This window comes from Passer domesticus, chromosome Z (genome assembly GCF_036417665.1).
Source record: "Passer domesticus isolate bPasDom1 chromosome Z, bPasDom1.hap1, whole genome shotgun sequence".
NCBI classification, from domain to species: domain Eukaryota; kingdom Metazoa; phylum Chordata; class Aves; order Passeriformes; family Passeridae; genus Passer; species Passer domesticus.
Genome location: NC_087512.1, coordinates 9,631,894 through 9,652,239, shown reverse-complemented (window position 1 = coordinate 9,652,239; position 20,346 = coordinate 9,631,894). Strand labels below are relative to the sequence as shown.

The window sequence follows — 20,346 nt, the reverse complement described above, 5'->3', positions numbered from 1 at the left end:
AAAGTTAAGGGAGGCAAACAGGATTGCTCATTATGTGCAAAAGCCAGGCCTCTTCTATGAAGTGCCTGATTTGGATGTGGAGGCAGGATGCAGCCAGTAACAAAAACATTGGCCTTCCCTGGAGACACACTGCTCAGATCAGACCCTGCTGTGTTTGTGGGGTGGCGTGTGGGGCTGGTGATGGCACCTGCAGGCCTGGCACTCAGGTCTGAGAACAGCTGCTCTCGCACTGCACACAAGGAATTCAGCAGCACAGCCCTCACCAGGACACACACAGCTCCCCCACAGCCAGGCACGATGCTCACGGAGAACCTACAAAAAGCCAGCAGTTGGGTCATATGTTTTCCTAATTCAGAGGAAGCCTGGCCCAGCTCCGACATCTCACAACATCTCCTGGTGTTGAGAGTGGGGGTTGGAAAAGTCGAGATCCATTTATAGCTGAAAAGTCTAGCAGAGGGCTCAGGGTTGTGTAGAAAAGCAGAAGCTGACAGCTCTGTACAGTCAGCTCCACCCAGCTGGAGAGGAGAGGCAGGCTGGGGAAAGAGGCAGGGGTATGGAAACCTTTTTCCTTCAAGCTGGAAGTGATGGGAGAGGTGGCTTCCCTACAGCGCCAAGAAGAGAAAAAATACTCTCTACTTCTAAATGCAGGGCAGCAGAAGACCAGCTTTGGAAAAACTGAAGAGTAGCTGTGCTGCAGATAGGGCCAAAAGCACTCAGAGGTCAAGCCCAGGCTGCAGGGCTCTGCACCCTTCTTCTGAGCCCTTCATCACATCCAGCCCTGCAGTAACACAGACCTTTATCACAGGGACAGGGACAGGGCTGTCTGGGAGCTGTGGCTGGGAACTCAGCCCCACACTTATTGCTTATTGAGAAATGGCAGCTCCCTCACTCCAGCACATTTACATCAGCCAACACATCAGCAGATGTAGCAGAATGTCCTTGCCAGCCCTCATGGAAAAAGCTTGGCCCTGAGGACAAGGCACCAGTTTAAATCATCAGCATGCGCAGACTTATCCTGTGATGACTTCAGCTCCTCCCCATGTTGTCAGGCATGAGAGAAGAGGTATTTATGTAGCTAACCTAATTTAGCTAACAATTGTGCATATTCATAAGAAAATTAAGAAAAATAACCACTAAAACTGTGTTAAAGAACACAGAGATGATGAGGCTGCAAGAAAAGCAAACACAGTCCTGGCTAGGCGAGGCAGTGAAATACCAGAGCTATTGTATAGGCACTGATAAAAGAAGCATCATGCAAAAAAAATTCTTGTCACCCACATTTAAAAATTATAAACTCAAATGAACAGGTGCAGAAAGGGCCTGAGGGAAACAAAAACCCTATCAAACAAGAAGAAACTTAAGAGCCTGGCTTGTTTAGCCTAGGCAAATGTAGGCAGAGAGCGGATAGGATTGCTGTCTAAATATATCACAAGAGACAAACAAAAGTGCTGAAGCAAAAGTATAAAGCTGGCATGACAACAAGAGAATAAATGCAGTGAACGCATTTAGGTTAAAAATTAGAGAGAGAGGAAAATCAACCCTTAGGACAGGAAGCTTTCCAACTGGAATACCTGGATTTAGGATGAATTTTATCAGAGGTCTCATGGGGTTAGAGGATACAGTGCGTGTGCTCACAGATATCCAAGAGGGCCTTTATGCTCCTGGTTTTGTTCCAGCTGGTAATTAGCACGGGTCATTACTGAGATGTCTCCATTCATACAACAGACTTTGCTGAGTATCCAACTGGAGAGCCCAGGGCAAGCATGTAGTGCTCCTCTGCCCTCCCATTTCCTAAGAGCTGCTCATGAGTAAGGACTTCCAGGCTACAGGTCAGTGGGCAGAGAGTTGTGTGGATGCACACGGGCAGAGCGAGAGCTACTGGAATGCAGGCGTTGCAGTTAGCAATGGAAAACACCCCTGAGGTGCCTCTGCCCAAACACACCTGCTGCCCCATGGTATTAGGGACAGAGATTGCTCACTGTCACCCTGTGGGTTCAGGAGAGAGCTGTTCTAAGCTCTCTGCTGCAGTGTAAGACAAGGAAACACGTCATCACTGGTTATCAAAGAATCACAGAATGGTTTGCATTGGAAGGGATCTTAAAAACCACCTTGTTCTATCCCCCTGCCACAGGCAGGGACACCCTGCACCAGACCAGGCTGCTCAGAGCCCCATCCAACCTGGCCTTGAGCACTCCCAGGGATGGGGCACCCACAGCTCCTCTGGACCTCCTGTTCCAGTGCCTCAACACCATCACAGCATTGCCATTCTCGACCCTCAAGCAGGGCAGCAAGTATAGGCACAACAGCAAAACAATGTTCAGACTCTGAATGTTTATATTATGGAATAACAAGGAGGCAAAAAGGGAGATGGTGAAAACAAAATCCAAACTCTATTTCAGGGATTAATTTTTGACATATCTATGAAACACCAAAGCTTCATAAAAGACTGCGTGATAATTTTCAGACACCGCACAGACGATGACACGCGGTTTGACCTCCCCCGGCGAGGCAAGCCGAGCACCGCGCACACGAGAAGCAGCGACCCCGCTCCTCCCCGCGCAGTTCCCGCACAATTCCCGCACTGTCCCCCCGCCCTGCCACCGTCCCTTACCGCTCTCCCGCACCGCTCCGCTGTTTACAGCCGCTCCGCGGGGCGGGCTCTCCGCGCCGCCCGCCCCCACCGGCTCCTCCGCCTAAGGATGTCTGACGTTTCCTCTAAGTTTCCTCTTGAAACATCCCAGCCAGGATGGAAAATTTTGGGAATTTGTGTGCTTCCCGCGTCAGGATACCGGATGAAAAGGTCTCAGATCCGTTGTGCCACAGACCGTCCCCCCCCCCCGTGCACTTCACTCGTTACATCAATTGAGTGCCAAGGAATCTATCGTCCCAATATTCTCTTTTTATTTAAAAAAAACCACAATTATTTTACAAAATCAGGAGTGATGTAGGACAGACATCACTGCCAGCTGATGTGTTTCAAATGCTGATTGTGTCAAACCACTAAAAGAATTGTATGTGGTGCAAGCTCACCAACAGCTTTATTATCCCCTACATGTTGTAGCCAACATTTTCAAATCCCCTTTTAGCCAGAAGGTGAGTACTTTGCACGTAAACCGTATGAGAAGAGAGGCACACTGTCAGATTTTCCTTGCTCTGTCAGCACAAGGTCTGCCTCTGCTGCTCTGCAATATATTCTGCTGCATCAGATGCCAGGAACAGCTTTGACAGGGCTTTCAGTCCCCAGCCCAGTCTGGGTATCATGGGGATGTCTGCTTATCTGCACAAATTCTCCTTTTTCCCCTAACCCCGGGCAGGCTGACAGTGAAAAACATAATCCTCGTCAGAAAGCCATGATTGTCTCTGCAAAGCGAATGGTAAATCAGGGGGAGGTGACAAGCATTAACTACCACAGTGGTTTCCTCAGCCAGAGTGCAGGCTCTCACTTTACTTAGGTGTCTCATTCCAGGGGAGATCACCACATAATTTACTCCTTCCCTAGCAAGCAGCTCCTAGACACTGAAGTCTGGACCGAGTCCCAGCTCCAGTTTTGCACTGTCCATGCTGAAATTTAATACCACAGTTTGCAACAAGCCTCCCCAAGCAGCAGGTGCAACAGACTAGTATAGTTGTTTCTTTTTTTTTCTTTCCTGCACTGAGTTAAAACACAGGGAGATGAAACCTTCTATTAGAGCTTAAAAATCTCACACAGTAACTGCTGAAACTGGGACCACAGGCAGCAGGGTGTTCCATGAAATGGGGACATGGCTGGCCTCTTGCCATCATACACTGCCTCCTGACAGCTCAGAGACTCATGGCAGAGTCTCATAAATATCAACTGGTTACTGCACAAAAATATCCAATTCAAATTAAGGAAGGAGTCTAAATTTGTATAATGGAGCTGAAAAAAACCCCCAACCTCAACAAAAAAAAACCCGAAAACAAACAAAAAACCCCACCCCCGTAACAACAGCCAGAGGCTTAGTCCTCTGCACAAAAAAAGCTGCATTTAGACAGCTCAGCAGTGCTGGCAGGACAGACTCTCATGCTGCCACGCTGGCCTTCCACCCAGTAACCCTGCTGATTATGGAGCTGGTGTGACAAAACAGCAAGCAAATCCCAGTCTCTCAAGATCACCATATCTTTAGCTGCGTCTGTGCATTTTAGGTCCATCTGCTGGCAGTCAGACTGGCAGGATTTTCAGCTCTCTACTAACCATGTTTGATAGATAACCTGCTTCCAAGTAAAATATGAGCCAGTACAGAGAAACACTGCAGCCATGAAACACTGCAGAGGCTCCTGAGGCCTCAGTAAGCTGCTCTGAATTGTGGCCACTCTGCTCATCAGGGAGGATGAGGATGCCACCAGGCCATGCTTCATCCCTTACACTGAACCCCAGCACCAGTGGAACAAAGGCTGTTTCAGCTGCTGGCCATGAAATAGCTTTTCTGGCTAAAATAATTCTGGTGTGATCACCACCAAGCCAGATGTGCACACACCTCATTCTGTTAAGGGGGCAGATGCCTTGTGCTGGCAGCTCAGGTGAGCCCTAACCATGTCAGAGGCTTCTCAGGGGCCAGATTTCATGGTTTGAGCCATAAGGAAGCCTGAGCGCCTTTTTTATTTTAAGTCAAAATGAAATGGCTGGTGCCCAGTTACAAAACTTGAGAGGCTTCTAAGGACAATAATCCTTTACAAGAGCAGATTTGCAACCCAGATAAATCAGGGCAGGCTGATGACTGTCAGCTCCTGGTCCCTTGACCTACTAAGGGTTTCTCTGAGCTTGCAGCACTTTCTGATGGCAGATGTGGGAAGAGGGTGGTGTTTGGGTACTGGCCAACTCTTGAGAAAGTGGATCACAGTCAAAAGGCTACAAAGTCACACATGTTACAAAGGTCGTGGATTTGTGGGTTGTGTGGCTGGACCTAAGGCACACCTGGGGTCAATATTGTCACCCCAGTAATACGGCCCAGAGTGGATTAACAAAGAAAAATGAAGGCACATGACTGAGAAAGACATTGCCAATTCAACCTTTTCCTCAGACTGAAATTCTCCTTGTTCTGAGGTATATAGTTAGAGGGAGAAAAAAAAATAGCATTATGAACAATCTCAGGAGCAGAGATGCCTCCCACAGCACGTTCTCTCTTGTGCCAGGGAGGCCCTCGGGGATACCATGCAACTCCACGCTCCAACTCCCCCTGCCTGCCTTCCCCAGCAGCAGCACACACCTCTGGAGAAGAAACTAGAATCAGAGGGCGCATGTGGGTGAAAGGAAAGCCCCAAGTCCTTGATTTGGCAGCTCAGAGGGCAGAGCTCTGGGCAGCCACTGGCTCGGTACCCTGCAGGCAGCACAGCCTCCTCTCCTGACAGCCCTTTACTTTGGTTTGCTTTGTTAATTTTTCAGGGGAACAGAGGGGAAACGGGTGTGTGTGTCTTTTTTCTCCTCTCCTTTTTTTTTTTTTTCCTTTGCTACAATCCTTTGTGTTTATATTTGTCACTGTTGGGTGAAAATGTTCCCGTTGTGGCAAAAGGCGATTTTGGCCGCATGTTCCTGCCAGACATGATGAGGGCTCCGAAGCCGTGCTGGTGAGAGAAGGCGTAGCCAGAGCGGCGGGTGCTGGTCCGGCGCAGGCGGCGCTTGGGAGAGGGTGGAGGGGGCCGCTTCTTGGCCTCCTTGATCTTCAGCAGCACCTGGGAATCACAAAAGGAGGCGGGAAAAGTGGAAGGTTATTCGTCCTTATTCACAAGCACAGTGGGAGAGGAGCAGAGAAAGGGAGACAAAAGCAGGGATCCAAAGAAAAAACGAGGAAAGGGCATCTTTATTCTATTCTTAAAGGTGTTAATGGCCATGTCATCTGTAAATTATGGGAGGGAATGATTTCCCTTTTCCAAGTATTCCTCACTTCTCTGCAATGTCATGGCTTGGGTATGACTGTAGGACTTTCAGTCAAATCACCCAAAATGGGAAAGTAATCCCAACAAGTCAAAATTCCAGAAAATAAATAAACATTTAAGAATTGGCATATTTAATATAGAAAACAGACTACTAAAGGGAGTTTCTGATACATAAAATCTTTTTATGATTATAATGATTAATGTCATAGATGTTAACATATATATAACAATATATATGTTAACAATATATATAATACATAAAACAAATAATGTTATAGAATCATAGAGTGGCTTGGGTTGGAAGGACCTTGAGGAAAATCTCATTCCAAGCCCACTGCCACTATATCAGGTATATCAACACCCCATGCAACCTTGTCTTGAATGCTTACAGGGATGATAGAGAGATTCCTGTATTCCTTGGCAGATGGGAAATAAATACAGCACTTTATTTGCAGGTAGTGGGCTTTCTGCTCCCAGGTGGCCACTGAGTTTGTCTACCAAGAACCTGTTCAGAAGGTCTAATGCTCAACAGAACCCCCAGCTGCCAGGCTCCTGTGCCTCTTGCTTGGCACAATGGCAGTGGCAGGTGCTGGGCCTCTCTGAACATCAGGCCAGCTGGGGGACTCCATAGAGCTGGAAACCCACTCCTCTCCTGTGACCATTCACTTACAAGAGGAGGCAGAGAAGGAATTTTGTGCTAGAGAGGGAGGGACACTCAGCCTTGGCAGTGAGAGGCTGGGATTCTGGGTGACAGCTGTGTTTGACTTCTGCTCAGCTGGGGTAAACTCAGCCCATTTTTACACCCCCAACTGCCTTGAACTGTGTCCCAAGGACCTCCCTACCCAGCAGTCTTCTCTAGGACGCACCTACCCTCTCTGCAAGGGTGAGAATTCCCCTAACATGTTCTCCTACAGTAACAGAGAACGTGTGGAACTCCACAGACATCCCGAGGATGACCAGGGAAAGCATCAACTGCGGTGCCTTCCCCTGGAGCTGTGCTCTGACCCCGATTCTCAGCAGCTCGCCGCAGGGAGAGGAAGGAAGCACGAGGTGGCAGTAGCATTCAGCAAATGCTCCTGTTTGGAAGCGAGCCCGGGGAGCTCGGAGTGCGCTGATGTTCTTGAGGGGTCCCTTGGCTGCAGTTAAAAGTGCATTCCCACTCCACTCCATCACTCCCTGCCTCTCCTTGCCCCGGTGCCCTCATCTTCACATTCCCGGGGATGGAGGGAAACTGGTTCCAGAGGGGGCATATAGCCACTGGCTACAAAAAGTAAATTCTGAAATAAATTTTAAAATCCCCAGCAAACATATATTCCCTAGTAGAGGCTGAAAGCCTGTGGTCTGCCAGGCTAAAAACTGCACAGCGTCAGGGCAGGAGGAACATGCCACTCCTTTGCCACTGAGCCACAGCGCTTAAACCCTGCACCTAAAAATAGTGCAGCTTTCCTGCCTCAGAGCAGTCTAATCCACATCTAAATAATCTCAGCCTTGGTCCCGGCTGCAGATGGTTTGGACAGTGCCAAACCCCAAATTCAATCCTCCTTCTCTGGGGAGTCAGGGACAGACGGATGGCAGCAGTTGCACAGACATGGACACACACCCCAAGCCCGTGCAATGTAGATCCACAGTGAGCCTAGCCCATGGTAAGCAGGATTTCTGGTTTAATGAGGTATCTCCTTACTTTGTCACTGGGAGTTGGCTTTAACTGAGCCTTGAGGAATCGAAAGCCAACCACCGGCAGCACGCAGAGGGTGATGCTGAGGAAGATGGCCAGCCACACGTTGGGTTGGCTGAGGGTGTTACGAGCCGTACCTGGAAAACAAACACATGATTAAAACTGTAAAAGCAGCACCTCCCACCAGTATTCCCTGTTGCTCTCTGTGATTTCAGAGCACCTGGCAAACAGACCAAAATACAAGGCAGACATCGTCTCAAACAGTGAAATCAACTGGCTGTAGAGAGAACTGCAAAGCCAGTGTCACTGTCTGAGATGAGCAATGAAAAATGCAACATCATGATTGCAGCAACATCCCAGGTGGACAAGGGTGTCAGAGTGAGCCTTTTCTCTCTGTGGAGAGTCAAATCACAGCAAAGGATTGATATAAACATTCAGGAGATGTTACACAGCAGCCCAGGACTCCAGTGCAAAAGGAGGAATAATCCTTTCTTGCTTCCCAGCACCATTTCCTAAAGGATATGGAATACTGGCTCTGCCCAGCAGCTGATGGGAATCACAACCCTTTGTGAGAGGAGCATGTGTTGCTCTGGGGATCTGCACAGACAATGTAGCATAATGGGAGTATTGGCAGCACCACTGCCACATGGTGGCATACCACTGACACCTCCTTTGAAACCAAAGTGCTCACTTCTGGCTTTTACAAAACTGAGGGAATGTAAAATAGAACAAACAGTCTGCAAACCCCTCATTACAGGGCTTAATGATGCTGGTGTTGGCAGTATATTTGCTGAATATTTTCTTTGCAGTTGGACAAATTCTGCTGTAATACAACTTCACTGAAATTTAAGTAAACAAGTTGTCTTAGTCCAGACTAGAAATACTTTCCTTAAAAATTATTTCAAACTGGGACCTCATTAAATAGCCCTCAGCATTATGTCTCCTTTGACCAATGTAGTAATAACAGAGCAGCAGATGAGATACCCCTGGCAAGTGAGTTAGGATCATCACAGAATCCTCAAGATGGGAAGAGACCTTCAAGATCATCCAGTCCAACTGTCCACCTGTCCTGGGAAACTGAACAGACATTCTGACTTCTCTCACTCAGCATTTCTGATTCTTAAAGCCATCTCAAAGTGAATGTGATCATCTGCTTGAAAAATATCTTGCAATAACTAACCTGCATCTCAGATATTTCTAAGTTGGTTAAGCTCCTTGATATTGCAGTGAAGATAGACAAAATAAGTTTTTACTGAGAAAGTCAGTAAAAAATGAAGGCATTGATTAATACAAAAAACTGAGACTTGAAATAAAAAATGTTGGGATTTCATAATTAGAGACTCATAACAATGTTGTATCTATATTGGCTGTGGATGCACAGAGCTATTAAAAACATCTGAATTACTTTGCTTTCATGTAAGTACATGTTCTTCCTGGTCAAAGTCTCAGGAGATGGAGTCTTTTTTTATCTTTCATTTTTTGCATGTCTTCAGAAATCTGTTACGTAAAATAACTACAAAGTTACCATTGGTATGTTTTGTTGTTGGGGAATTGCCATTTCACCTGGCAGAAGGCTCACCATAACCACATGGCATTTTTCTCATGTCTGACTGGATGTTGTACTTCTATGCCTTCCTATGCCAAAATGTTAACTTATTTACAAAGATCACACATCTACAAATAAGATGCTCCTAGACAGCTGTAAAAATTGGATATCTGGAACCCAAATATAGAAGAGCAGCAGAAAGCACTCCATTAGGTTTATTTAAAGGACCATTCCCATGACTGCATGGGAATCTTACACAAGGAAGAAAACATGACACACATTCACCTGAATGAGTGGGATTCAAAATAAATCCTAGCAACTGTCAGAAATATCCTGGCATTTCTTGAAGAAAAGGCAACCAATATATCCTGAAATATACCTAGAAATACTTGGAAACTTAGCCCTGCAGTATGTCCATTCTGAGCGCAATCCAGATTTGTCCCAAGGCTTACCAATGAAGGGAAAGGAGGCTGTGAAGATCAGGTACATGCCATCACTGTACATGGTGAAGGTGATAGCAAAATAAACAGACAGGCTGCCCCAGATGAAGAACTGGTTGACAACTGTCCAGTAAGAAGTGTCCAAACCAATCTGAAAGAAAAGAGCAAGGCAGGTATTGTCAGTGCCTTCCTGTGCTGAACACAGCTTGTCCTCTGCTTTGTACATCTCCCCCTGAGAATGCTATTCATTCAAGTCTCAAGAAATACCAAGTCACAAATCATAAGATTCTGGGAAACCATTCAAGGGAAGATTTATCCTGTTGTTCCCTCTTCTCAAGCATTCAGTAGTGGCCAGTCCTGGAGACAGGATATTAAGGACTTTAAAGACCATCCTGTTCCAATCCCACTGCCTTAGGCAGAGACACCTTCCACTAGACCAGGTTGCTCAGAGCCCCATCCATCCTGACCTTGAACACTTCCAGGGATGGGGTATCCACAGCTTCTCAGGGCAACATGTGCCTGTTCCTCAGCATCCTCACAGGGCAGAATTTGTTCCTAGTATCTAACCTAATCCCACTCTCATTTCAAAGCCAGTAACTCTTCTTCTGTTACTACATGCCCATGTCTAAAGTCCCTCCCCAGCTGTCCTGTGGCCCCTGGTAAGTACTGCAAGGCTGCAATGAGGTCTCCCTGGAGCCTCCTCTTCTTCAGACTAAGCAATCCCAGTGCCCTCAGCCTCCTTAGCAGAGGTGCTCCAGCCCTCTGATCAGCTTCATGGCCCTTCTCTGGACTTGCTCCAACAGGCCCTCATCCTTATGCTTTGGGCCCCAGAGCTGAACACAGTAAGTTCAAACAAGTCAGGCTTTATTTCCCCACTCCTTATCTCTAATGTAGATTGAAAGTTAGAACAAGCCTGCAAAGACTTTTGACAGCAGGAACTATTATCCAGGGAAGTGTGATTGATTGGTTTTCTTTTAAGAAATCTCTCTCATCCTGATAGTACCATCTGAATTTTCTACCACCAAGTCTTAGCTATTTCTTCCAGCAAGTTCAGGCTGCACCACTCATACATCATGCACTGGGCCAGGCTGCAGAGACATCTCCATAATGGAGAACCTATAAATAACTGCCTGATGGCAGACAGACAATCCTGGGCTTCAAAACCTTCCCATAAAACTAGAACATGTCCTTCTCCATTCCCTGCCTTAACTAATTTGTCTGTTATGACTGCAATCTTCCCAAGGCAAAGACTCTTCTTCCCTGTCAGCCTGATCTTTTATAACATACAGATCTCCTGTTCTGTTGAGCTGAGGAGATTAATCTGGTGTCAAGAGATTTTTTTGCAAGAATGCACAATGCAGTAACAAATAAAATGCTGTCAATGGCCCTCCAGATGCTGCTACCATGAAACAACAACTAATTCCTAAAAATATTACCTGGAATGCCTTACCTGTACAGACACCACGATCAGTAAGCAGGTCTGGGCCATCAGAGCAAAGGACTGGTAGTCAGCAATGGCCTTCCCATCACTCCTCATTGTATTGTACATGGCCCCATAGGGGATGAAGAAGAGGATGAGGGAACTGTAGATCCCTTGCAACATGCACTTGACAAACACCACCTTGTTAAAGTAGAGGTTTTGCTGGCCAGGCACATATAGCTGAGGGAACAGCATGCTCCAGCGATCATCCACATCCTGGAAGCAGAGAGGAGACAGTCAGATTTGTTGGCAGCTATCCAAGCAAATACACAGACCCAGTTAGGGCTGCCATGTCCCTGTGACATGCATTTCCATGAGAAAAGGCCTAGCACATAATTCACTCTGTTGTGCTTACTGGCATGGCACATCCCAAGGTCACCTAGGCATATTTTCCATAATGCATTTTACCTTTCTTGTGCTAAAAAAAAAATTGACAGCTGATAAAAAAAGAAAGAATATACTCTTCATCTAAAGCAGACTGCATGGTCTGTTCTCCAGAGAACTGACTGGAAGCTAAGGGTTAGAAAATACCTCCCCACACAGGCAAGGCTGTGTGACTTGGATCCCTTAAGTGCCCAGAGCAGAGCACTGAACCACTGGAAAATAACCAATTCCTATTCATTTTACTTGTAAAATGCATATAGGAACAGCTTTATTACTCCTTTGTCTTGTCAAACAGTAACAGTGAGGTTGAAATTTGTGTGAGATTACCACAGGAAAAACTCACTAGGAAGGCTGAACTTGCAAGATCTGGTTTCAAAGATCCAGTTAGTTAATTGTTTTGTCTGGTCATTAGGAAGTCAGTTGCCAGGCTTCAGGAACACAGGTAGTGGGATATGACTGCTCCAGGGGAGGGTTGCAATGGCACCTGGTGCTGTAGGCAGCAGCCTAATCCAAAAATCTCATCACACACTGAAACCTACAGGCCAAATCAGGATAATCATATTTATCTCAACTCCCTGTTCCTTACAGGACTGCTTAAACCCAAATCATATGACTAGGAGGAATACCCCTTCTCTCTGGTACAACTTTTTTGTGATTTAAGTTCTCTCTATCAGATTATTATTTCAGGAGTTACCACAGTATGTAGCCAAAAGGTCAGCTGCTTTTGCTTCACAGAACCAGCTCAAAACACCTGACACAAACCCCCTAAAAATAAAATCCCCAAAGTACTGACAGAAACAGTACCTGATCAAAGAGACTCATTCCTAGCACTGGGAGAGAGGTGTACACCAAATTGTAAAGTGTAATGAACCACTCATCATAGACAGTCTGGGGAAAAAAAAAAAAAACAAAAACAAAGTAAGTGAATTTAGAAAAAAGCTGTATTTTCAATTTATTTGAAAGTATATGCAATTTCTTGCTGCAACACCTTGGTTTGAGTTGTTACTGAGACAAAAGGGATGAGATGACTCAAACTCAGCATCCCTAAACAGAAGAAGGATCATATTATGCCAGCCCAGCCTGCTGTGCACCCATTGCTGGCTGTAGCCAGAGCAGGATCCCTCTGCACCACCCTGCACCCCCAACCTCTGGATATTGCACTCCCCATGTCTGTGTTTGGTTGGAGGCTGGTTTGCTGTGAACCAACACCAGTTTTTTCACTCTGGATGTGATCCTCTGGCGAGCTCCTGATGCCCACAAGCATCTCATGTTAAACTGCTTGCTACAAATATGCTAACAGCCCAAGCACAAATCTTACAAGATCTGCACCAAACTCTAATCTGTGTCATCAGCTAATGGCTGCAATCACTTTGAATACTTTTGAAAATCCTTCAAGTGATGTATGTGCTTCATAATGTACCTAAATTCCAGAGAAGGTTTAGACTGGATATTAGGAAAAAATTATTCATTAAAAGGGTGGTCAGTGTTTAAAACACAGGTGGATGTGGCACTGGGGGACATGGTTCAGTGGTGAACATGGCAGTGTTGGGTTCATGGTTGGATTTGATCTTGAAGGACTTTTCCAACCCTAATGATTATATGATTCTATAATGTATATATTCTGTCTCCAGGCATCAGTCCTCCAGCAGCAGCAGTAGAGGTAGCAAAATCTGCTTTATACCCATGTGGCTAAAGAAGACAGATCTTTGTTCAGTGAGGTGGGAGGAATGGCTTAGTTTATTTCCTTGTAAAATGTTTCCAGATACTTCACTTGAAAATGCTAGATGTAGACTTACAGAACAGTTTTGGTTGGAAGAGTGCTGTAAAATTCATCTAAACCAACAACCCTCAAATCAGCACAGGCATCTTCAGCTAGGTCAGGTTGCTCAGAGCCCCATCTAACCTGACCTGGAATATTTCCGGGAAGAGGGCATCAAATCACCACTCTGGGCAACTTCTGTCAGTGTTTTACAAATTTCATTGTAAAAAACTTCTTTGTTGTATCAATCTAAGCTTAGTTTGAAATCATGACCCTTTGTCATATTGCATTAGGCCCTGCTAAGAAGTTCCTCTACAGCTCTCTTGTAGCACTTTTAGGTACTGTAAGGTGCTCTGAGACCTCCCTGAAGCTTTCTCATCTGCCAGCTAACCAGCCCTCCACCCTCAGCCTGTCTTCACAGCAGAGGCGCTGCCCTCTGACCATCTCCATGTCCCTGACACAACCGAAGCTGGACCCACCTGTGCTGAGAAGCCGGAGAAGAAGCCATACCAGAAGTGCACCAAGGTGAAGGCAAAATTCTTATAGAAGAAGTACTTGAGGAACTTGCACATGCGGATGTAGGACCAGCGCCCGTGCACCAGGAGCAGGCGCTGCAGGTAGCGGAACTGCGCGAAGGAGAAGTCGCTGGACAGGACCGCCTGCATCCCCTCCTGGCCGCTGATGCCGACCCCGATGTGGGCAGCTGCAACAAGAAGGTCGCTGGTCACGTCATGATACCGAGAGTTTTCACTGCCCCATTTTTCAAACGAATTATCCAGCACTGAACTCCGTGTTAATTCCCTCAGGCCTTCATCGACAGTCAGAATGAAAAGTTATTAAAACAAACAAAAAAAAATTTGGTGTACTAATTCTTTCAGCAGCCCTATGATTTTGGCTCTGTGATACATTTCCCATAAGTGGGCTTTTATTATTTGAATGACATTATAGGTTCAGGGACAGCTTATGTTTCTTTTCTGAATGCTTTCCAGCAGCACAAATACTGTTGTTTATAATGGCTGCTATAATGAAACAATAACTTTAATTTATATTGACGTGTGGTTTTTATTTAACATGCATGCATGTCCTTCCAGGAGCCTTAAAACATCATCCCAGACAGGCAAAATCTTCAAACCATTTTAAACCTCCTCAGACACTGTGCTAAAAGGCAGACTGTAGCCTTTTTATGTTTCCTGGGCTTTATTAGTTCAATCAAATAATAAGATAGAAGAGTCACTTTTTTTTTTTTAATAGTAACTTGCATTTATTAAACATGGACATAAGTTTAATGTGACAGCTAATTATACAGCTTTAACTAATGAATACAATCTTAATGGCTGAAGGTTGGTTAGATTCAGATATTTCCACTGAACTGAACTGATAAAATCCCATAGTCTCAATCCTCTAGTGGGGGGAGTGGATTAGTTTCTAATTATTATGCACACTTTAAATTTTTTCTCCTTTCTTTGCTGACTGCCTGACTTATCTCCCTTGCAGCTCTCTACTTAGCCTTTTCTTACTTAATTAAGAGGCTCCAGTTAATCAATTCTTTCAAATTAACGCAAGGAATATTAGCAGTAGGTCTGCCTGAATAATCTTAATTTAATTATACCTAGTTAGGACTTTTTCCATAAATTCAGCGAAGTAATGCAGCATCAAATGATGCTCATGGATGGAGAGGCCTGGAAGCCTACCATCTGCAACTCCAGGGAAATAATTAACAAACAGTCCTGACACAAATAAATGATGAAAAAAGCACCCCGCATAATATTATACAGAATATTTACAGTCACAAAGATTTTATTTCTGCTTTGAGTCAGGCCCTCTATGATCCAAACTGTTTGTTATATACATTGCCCTTGTGATGGTGGCCGTGCAGACACACCGATTGACACATCACAGCCCAAGTGGGCTTTTCATAGAATCATAGAGCCATTTAGGTTGGAAAAGACCTGTAAGATCATCAAGACCAACCACTTTTTTCTGCTCTAAGGTAGAAACAAAAAAATAGGCCCTTAGTGCAACCTTAGCTCCTGAAGGTGTCCAGTGTGACCCACAAGGCAGGAGACACAACCAACCTGTAGTGACAGTGCTCTGTGGAGATCTGCCAAAATCTGGGACACAGACACGTATTTCTACAAAGAGGGTGGTACAGGAGACACTCGGATATGTGTTCCTGCTGCTAGCCTACCTCAGAGAGCAAATACCTCTTTGAGTCAGTCTGCTACAGCATGCTGGCTGTCGGCCATCACTCACTTTTGATCATGCTGACATCGTTGGCACCGTCTCCGATTGCCAGGGTCACGGCCTTCTTGTACTTCTTCACCAGCTCCACCACCTGAGCCTTCTGCAGGGGAGTCACCCGGCAGCAGATCACCACTTTGCACATGCAGGCAGTTCTCACCAGCTCCAGCTCCAGGTTCCCTTCCAGCGCGTAAGCCTGGAGAGGAGGAAAGGGAGCGCTCAGGGCAGGCCCGCAGCAACTCCTGCCCTGACAGAGAGGGTGCAGCAGGGTGGCCACGACAGCTGAGCCAGGCCCTTGCACCCACGTGGGTGAATGCATCCACCCCGTCTCAGGGAGCATCCATGCTGCACGTCACACTGTGCACCCTACACCTACAAGGTTGCACTTTGGGTGCACCACAGCTGGACATGCACCACAGCTGGGCATGCACCACATCTGGGCATGCACCACAGCTGGGCATGCACCACAGCTGGGTATGCACCACAGCTGGGCATGCACAGCACCTGCTCTGGCTGATGTAACCTGACAGAGGGCAGAAGTGTCAAACACTAAAAGCAGGAAGCTGCTGCAGGGCCTGAGACAACCTTGTGTATCTCCACGTGAAAGAGTCTCTGCTCATCCCTCTTGGATTACTATTTAAGCCCTGGGAGATAAATAGGGAAGATTTCAATTTGTTAAGTGCCTAATTAAAAAAAAATAAAAAAAAACACATTTAAAAAGTTAAGCTCAGGTGGGCATGACACAGCAAAACACAAAACTAAGGAGAAGGCTGCTTTAATCTGAGTGCTGACCTTTTAAATCAGTCAGCTATGTTATTTCTATTTGAGAAGCACTGAGATAATTGGATGTCTAGTCACCCCTCCAGCTCTGCATGAGGAGGAGGGAGCAGTGTGAGCTTTTCAAATTTCTTTCAGATCATGCTTTATGGCTCTGTTCTTTGTTGTCTCTTTTTAGCAGACATGTACAGAAAGAATCTACAAGGCTCACTCCTGCTCAGAGCCATTACAGCAGGCCCACTGCCTTGTCTGTGAAAGGCAGACAGTCCTTAGGCCACACATTCTTTTTTGAAACAGAGAGTTGTGAGTCACCAGTGTCCTCTTTTTCCTCTGTCATGGCAGCAAGCTTGCTCAACAAGAGACCTTTTCATGGTTCAGCCTGAGTACTGCTGGTCAGTGCAGTCAGAGGTGGCTTTTGCCTCAATGTCCTAGCTGCACAGCACCAGCAAAATGTTACCATTTTGTATATTAATGGTGCAACTGGTGCAACTGCATACAAATAAAGTGGCATGATGATGCTGTTAAGGATGCTGACAATTTTCTGTTCACTGCTTTCTTCAGGCAACACCAAATGTGTGCATAGCCCAGCACTGCCCTCCCACCCCTCTACAGGCAGGGACAGAGCACTGGGCAGGTGCTGTGTGGGGGACAGTATCACACCATTGTTCAAGCTCATAGAAATAAATAAATGACATTTGGATTTTTCTGCACTGTCCTTGTGGTCCCCACAGAGGAGAAAGCCATAATCTTGGTGAAACCCACTGTGTCTACTGTGTGGACTGGCTGCTCACACACAGCCCAGATTGTGTGGGACATATCCCCTTGCCAGGGTGTAGGTGAGTGTGTGTTTTTCCAGGAATATAAAGAAATATAATTCCTGTTTTTCCAGGAATATAAAGAAAGCTTTGCCATCGTTGCCAGAGGTGTTCTGCTAGCACAGCACTCAGGGTCTGCACTGCAGGCTGAAGGGATGGAGTAGGAACAGGCAAGGGGCTTCCAGCTGATGTCCATGCAATGCACAGGGACCAAACTTTACAGCCTTTTGTCTGCTTTGCAGTGGGAATCCAGGGATTATGGCCCTGGAGTTCAAGGGGAAGTGACTGTAAAAGTGGGAGAAAGGGTACTTAACAACCTAGGCACTGTCTGACAGTGTTTGGGTCTGTACACACGGCACATGAGCCCAAAGTAGAGAAAGATGAGATTTTCTTTTTTTTTTTCTGGGCTGGTGCAGAGCTGGAAGTGAAAGTTTCTGGGCTGTCATTAAGAAAGGCAGCAGCCACAGGGAAGAGAAGCACCTTGTTTCTGGGAGGCAGCACCTCCCAGAACTTTCTAAATATGTCTATTTGCTGTGTCTATTTGCTTTCACTGAGATCTGGGAAAGTAAAATACAACAGATAAATAAACCTGACGCAAATTAAGTGCTCCTCGCAGACAGGTTTGAATTGATCTAAGTTGTTTTTTCTTTCCTCTAACTGGTTCTAAAAAATTTCCTAATATAGATAATTTATTGCAAAGTTTAACTGTTCTCACCAGGAAGACATTTCACTCAGAACTCTCTTATCTCAGTTTAATTCCATTACTTTGCTTACCTGTTATAATTTTGAAGAGTATTACCAAGACTGATGAGTGCTGTCCAGGCTCAGAAATCCCAATTGACTCAGTTTCCCCCTATGCTTTCCAGATTGTGCCTGACTCAGGTGTTTTTGTACTCTCTCCCAGTCTGGTGTTACCTGCTCTCTTTCTAAGCAGTTAGTGCAAACATCAAGCATCAAATAGATGTGGGATAACCCTCTGGAGATGACAGCTAACAGCTGTTTTAGATCAACAGTGAGGCCTTCAGAGCCACACTTCCCAAGCAGTCTTTAATCTGTTATTTTGCAATTTAATCTAGAGTGCATTGCTTCAGTTTGCTTGGAAGAACATTGTGGGAGAGAGTATCAATACATTAGTTGAGTCATAATATCTATATCCTATAAATTAAGCATATCTGTTTTCAGCTATATTTAGTAGAATATGTCCTTGGCATTGAAACCCATGTCTCATGTTATCTTCTTGCTGCAAACACAAACCTCATTATTTTTCTAGTATGTTTCTAGAAATTAAATATGATAGCTACTCTATCCCTCTTGTTCACCAAAGATCAAGGCCTATTCTCTGTTGCTGAAACATCTTCTGAAACACTGTCTGTCACCTTTGCTCTCTCAGATAACCACTGAACCTAGTATTCAATATGGGGGGGAAAAAACCCTTGTCCTCTAGAGTTGAATTTTTAAAGCATTTTTCAGATTTCCAGTATGTCTTGCAGTAAATTCTTCAGGAAACTCATCCCTAGCAAGGCTCTGAACCTTACTTACCAGGCTGTGGCCAGTGATAACTAGACCGTACACCCCATTTGCTTGCTCATCAGGTATAATTATTTGTTTTTTTGAAGATTTTTCAAACTGAATGTTGATTTCATCACTGTCCAGAAAGGAATCTGGCTTCATCTTTTTCTTTGCATTCCTAAAAAAAAAAAAAAAAAAAAAAAAAGAAACAGGATAATAATGAAAATCTGAAAACCTTGCCAATATATGTCTACGTTTCGTAAGAGCAACATTATAAAAACAAAAATCAATGCTTCCTTTTGATAGGTCAGTCCAAATTTTACTGTATCCCTACAACAATATGCGCTGTTTAGCTGCTGCTGTCTGCACAGATCATCCACATTTCTGAAACTCTAACAAGTTTTGCTAAACTTCTGGTGATTTTAAGTTAAACAAACCATCTGAGTGCCATAAAGGATGGTATCCCAAAAGACATCCAGTTTTCTGTGCATGTTGTCTGGCAGCCATCTACTCCAAAAGAAAAGGACTGTGAACCTTTCCCATTTTCCACCTTTACCTAAGAACCTGTGTCTACAGAGGAGGTGAGGAAGGAAGGTAAGTTCTCAGATACTGCCAAAAAATATCCAGATGAAAGACATACCCAGATAAAGGACAGTAAAGTGAATAAATGGAAAGAGCAGTACAGCAACAGTTTAGGTCAAACATGGAGCCAAAGCCTTTGTAGCTCAGGATTACTTGTTGGTCAATTTCAGCTGATACTCCCTATCTGACTCTGCTTTCTTATATCTTTATTTAATTTGGGCTCTTGGGTCAAGAAATTTCAGCATTTATCTGAGGAGATTTCTACATTGTGTTTAGCTTCTGGATCTTCCAGGGAGGCAGCTCTCCCTTATCTAAGGTCCCTGAATGGACTGCAACAAGGAAAACTGACAGGTAAAAAGAAGGTGTAATGATACAAAACACAAATAGTGCTAGTGCACAGTGCTGAAACTGTTTTTCAGCCATTTACCTCAGCTCATTCAGAACGTCATCAGATGTGCTGCCTTCAATAATGAAAACTTCTTCCATGTCATCATTCAGCAAGTTGCAGGAGTAACCAATATTCATTGCTGTCTCTGGGAAAGATAAACGATAATTCATCTCAGCAGCCCCAAATTCACCCACTTCTGTGGTCTTTTTGTTGATATGACAAAAGCTCTCTGAAGATTGGAGCCTTTCAGAGTCAACAGTAAAAGATCAACTTTGATGGATGTAGCAGCAAATTTGACTTCACAAGACCACAGGAAAAAGAGCTTAAAATACCCTGTGATCAACATATTTGGAGCAACAAAAAAACATTTCATGTTGATTCAAAATTTTTTCCAGATTTTTAACTTGCCCTCTCCCTGCTTCCAGAAAAGTCCTAAACCACAGCTCTGAAAAAGAACGTGACAATTTGTCCATAAAATTCTGGAAAAGATATTTTGGTATTTTATAGCAAAACTATTGCATTTGGAGCATGACAAAATGAACTGTTTCATTTTTCTCAAAAATTCTCTGCTCGTGTCTTGGATGAAATTATTTGCAAACACTTTTGACCCCCCTGAAACACCATTGTTTCAGTGAAAATACTATGTCTCCAAATGAATTCACTGGAGTCTATTTGCTGTTCTTTCCACCTCCAAAAGCCTTTGTTTCCTCCATTTCTATTTGGGATGATAAGAGTCAGAAACAAACTGAAATGCATCCAACACCCACTTTAACATTAAAGTTTCTGGAAAACAGGACAAAGTTTTTTCTGCCATCTTCATGTGAATGATCAACTGGATGAAGGTGACACCTTTTCACA

General features: G+C 44.8%; 2 protein-coding genes across 8 annotated transcripts in view; both read right to left on the bottom strand.

Annotated features, from left to right (window-relative positions):
• The window catches only part of RUSC2 (RUN and SH3 domain containing 2), a 57,988-nt gene extending 55,243 nt beyond the window's left edge, over positions 1 to 2,745 (bottom strand). For 2 of the 3 annotated variants that reach the window (XM_064404391.1, XM_064404395.1), the window contains exon 1: positions 2,612 to 2,745. The gene's annotated coding sequence lies outside the window, so the exon portion shown is untranslated. The remainder of the gene's footprint in view (positions 1 to 2,611) is intronic. The other variant, XM_064404393.1, reaches the window with a different exon arrangement.
• Positions 2,746 to 2,877: 132 nt separating this feature from the next.
• Positions 2,878 to 20,346, bottom strand: part of LOC135290479 (phospholipid-transporting ATPase ID-like) — an 85,024-nt gene continuing 67,555 nt past the window's right edge. For all 5 annotated transcript variants that reach the window (XM_064404403.1, XM_064404405.1, XM_064404402.1 and 2 more), the window contains 9 exons: positions 19,528 to 19,633; positions 18,549 to 18,696; positions 15,430 to 15,613; positions 13,656 to 13,879; positions 12,222 to 12,305; positions 11,004 to 11,249; positions 9,566 to 9,704; positions 7,574 to 7,704; positions 2,878 to 5,688 (listed from right to left, as the gene is read on the bottom strand). In XM_064404403.1, coding sequence (XP_064260473.1) covers positions 5,467 to 5,688; positions 7,574 to 7,704; positions 9,566 to 9,704; positions 11,004 to 11,249; positions 12,222 to 12,305; positions 13,656 to 13,879; positions 15,430 to 15,613; positions 18,549 to 18,696; positions 19,528 to 19,633 — 1,484 coding nt within the window. In that variant the 3' untranslated portion in view covers positions 2,878 to 5,466. The remainder of the gene's footprint in view (positions 5,689 to 7,573; positions 7,705 to 9,565; positions 9,705 to 11,003; positions 11,250 to 12,221; positions 12,306 to 13,655; positions 13,880 to 15,429; positions 15,614 to 18,548; positions 18,697 to 19,527; positions 19,634 to 20,346) is intronic.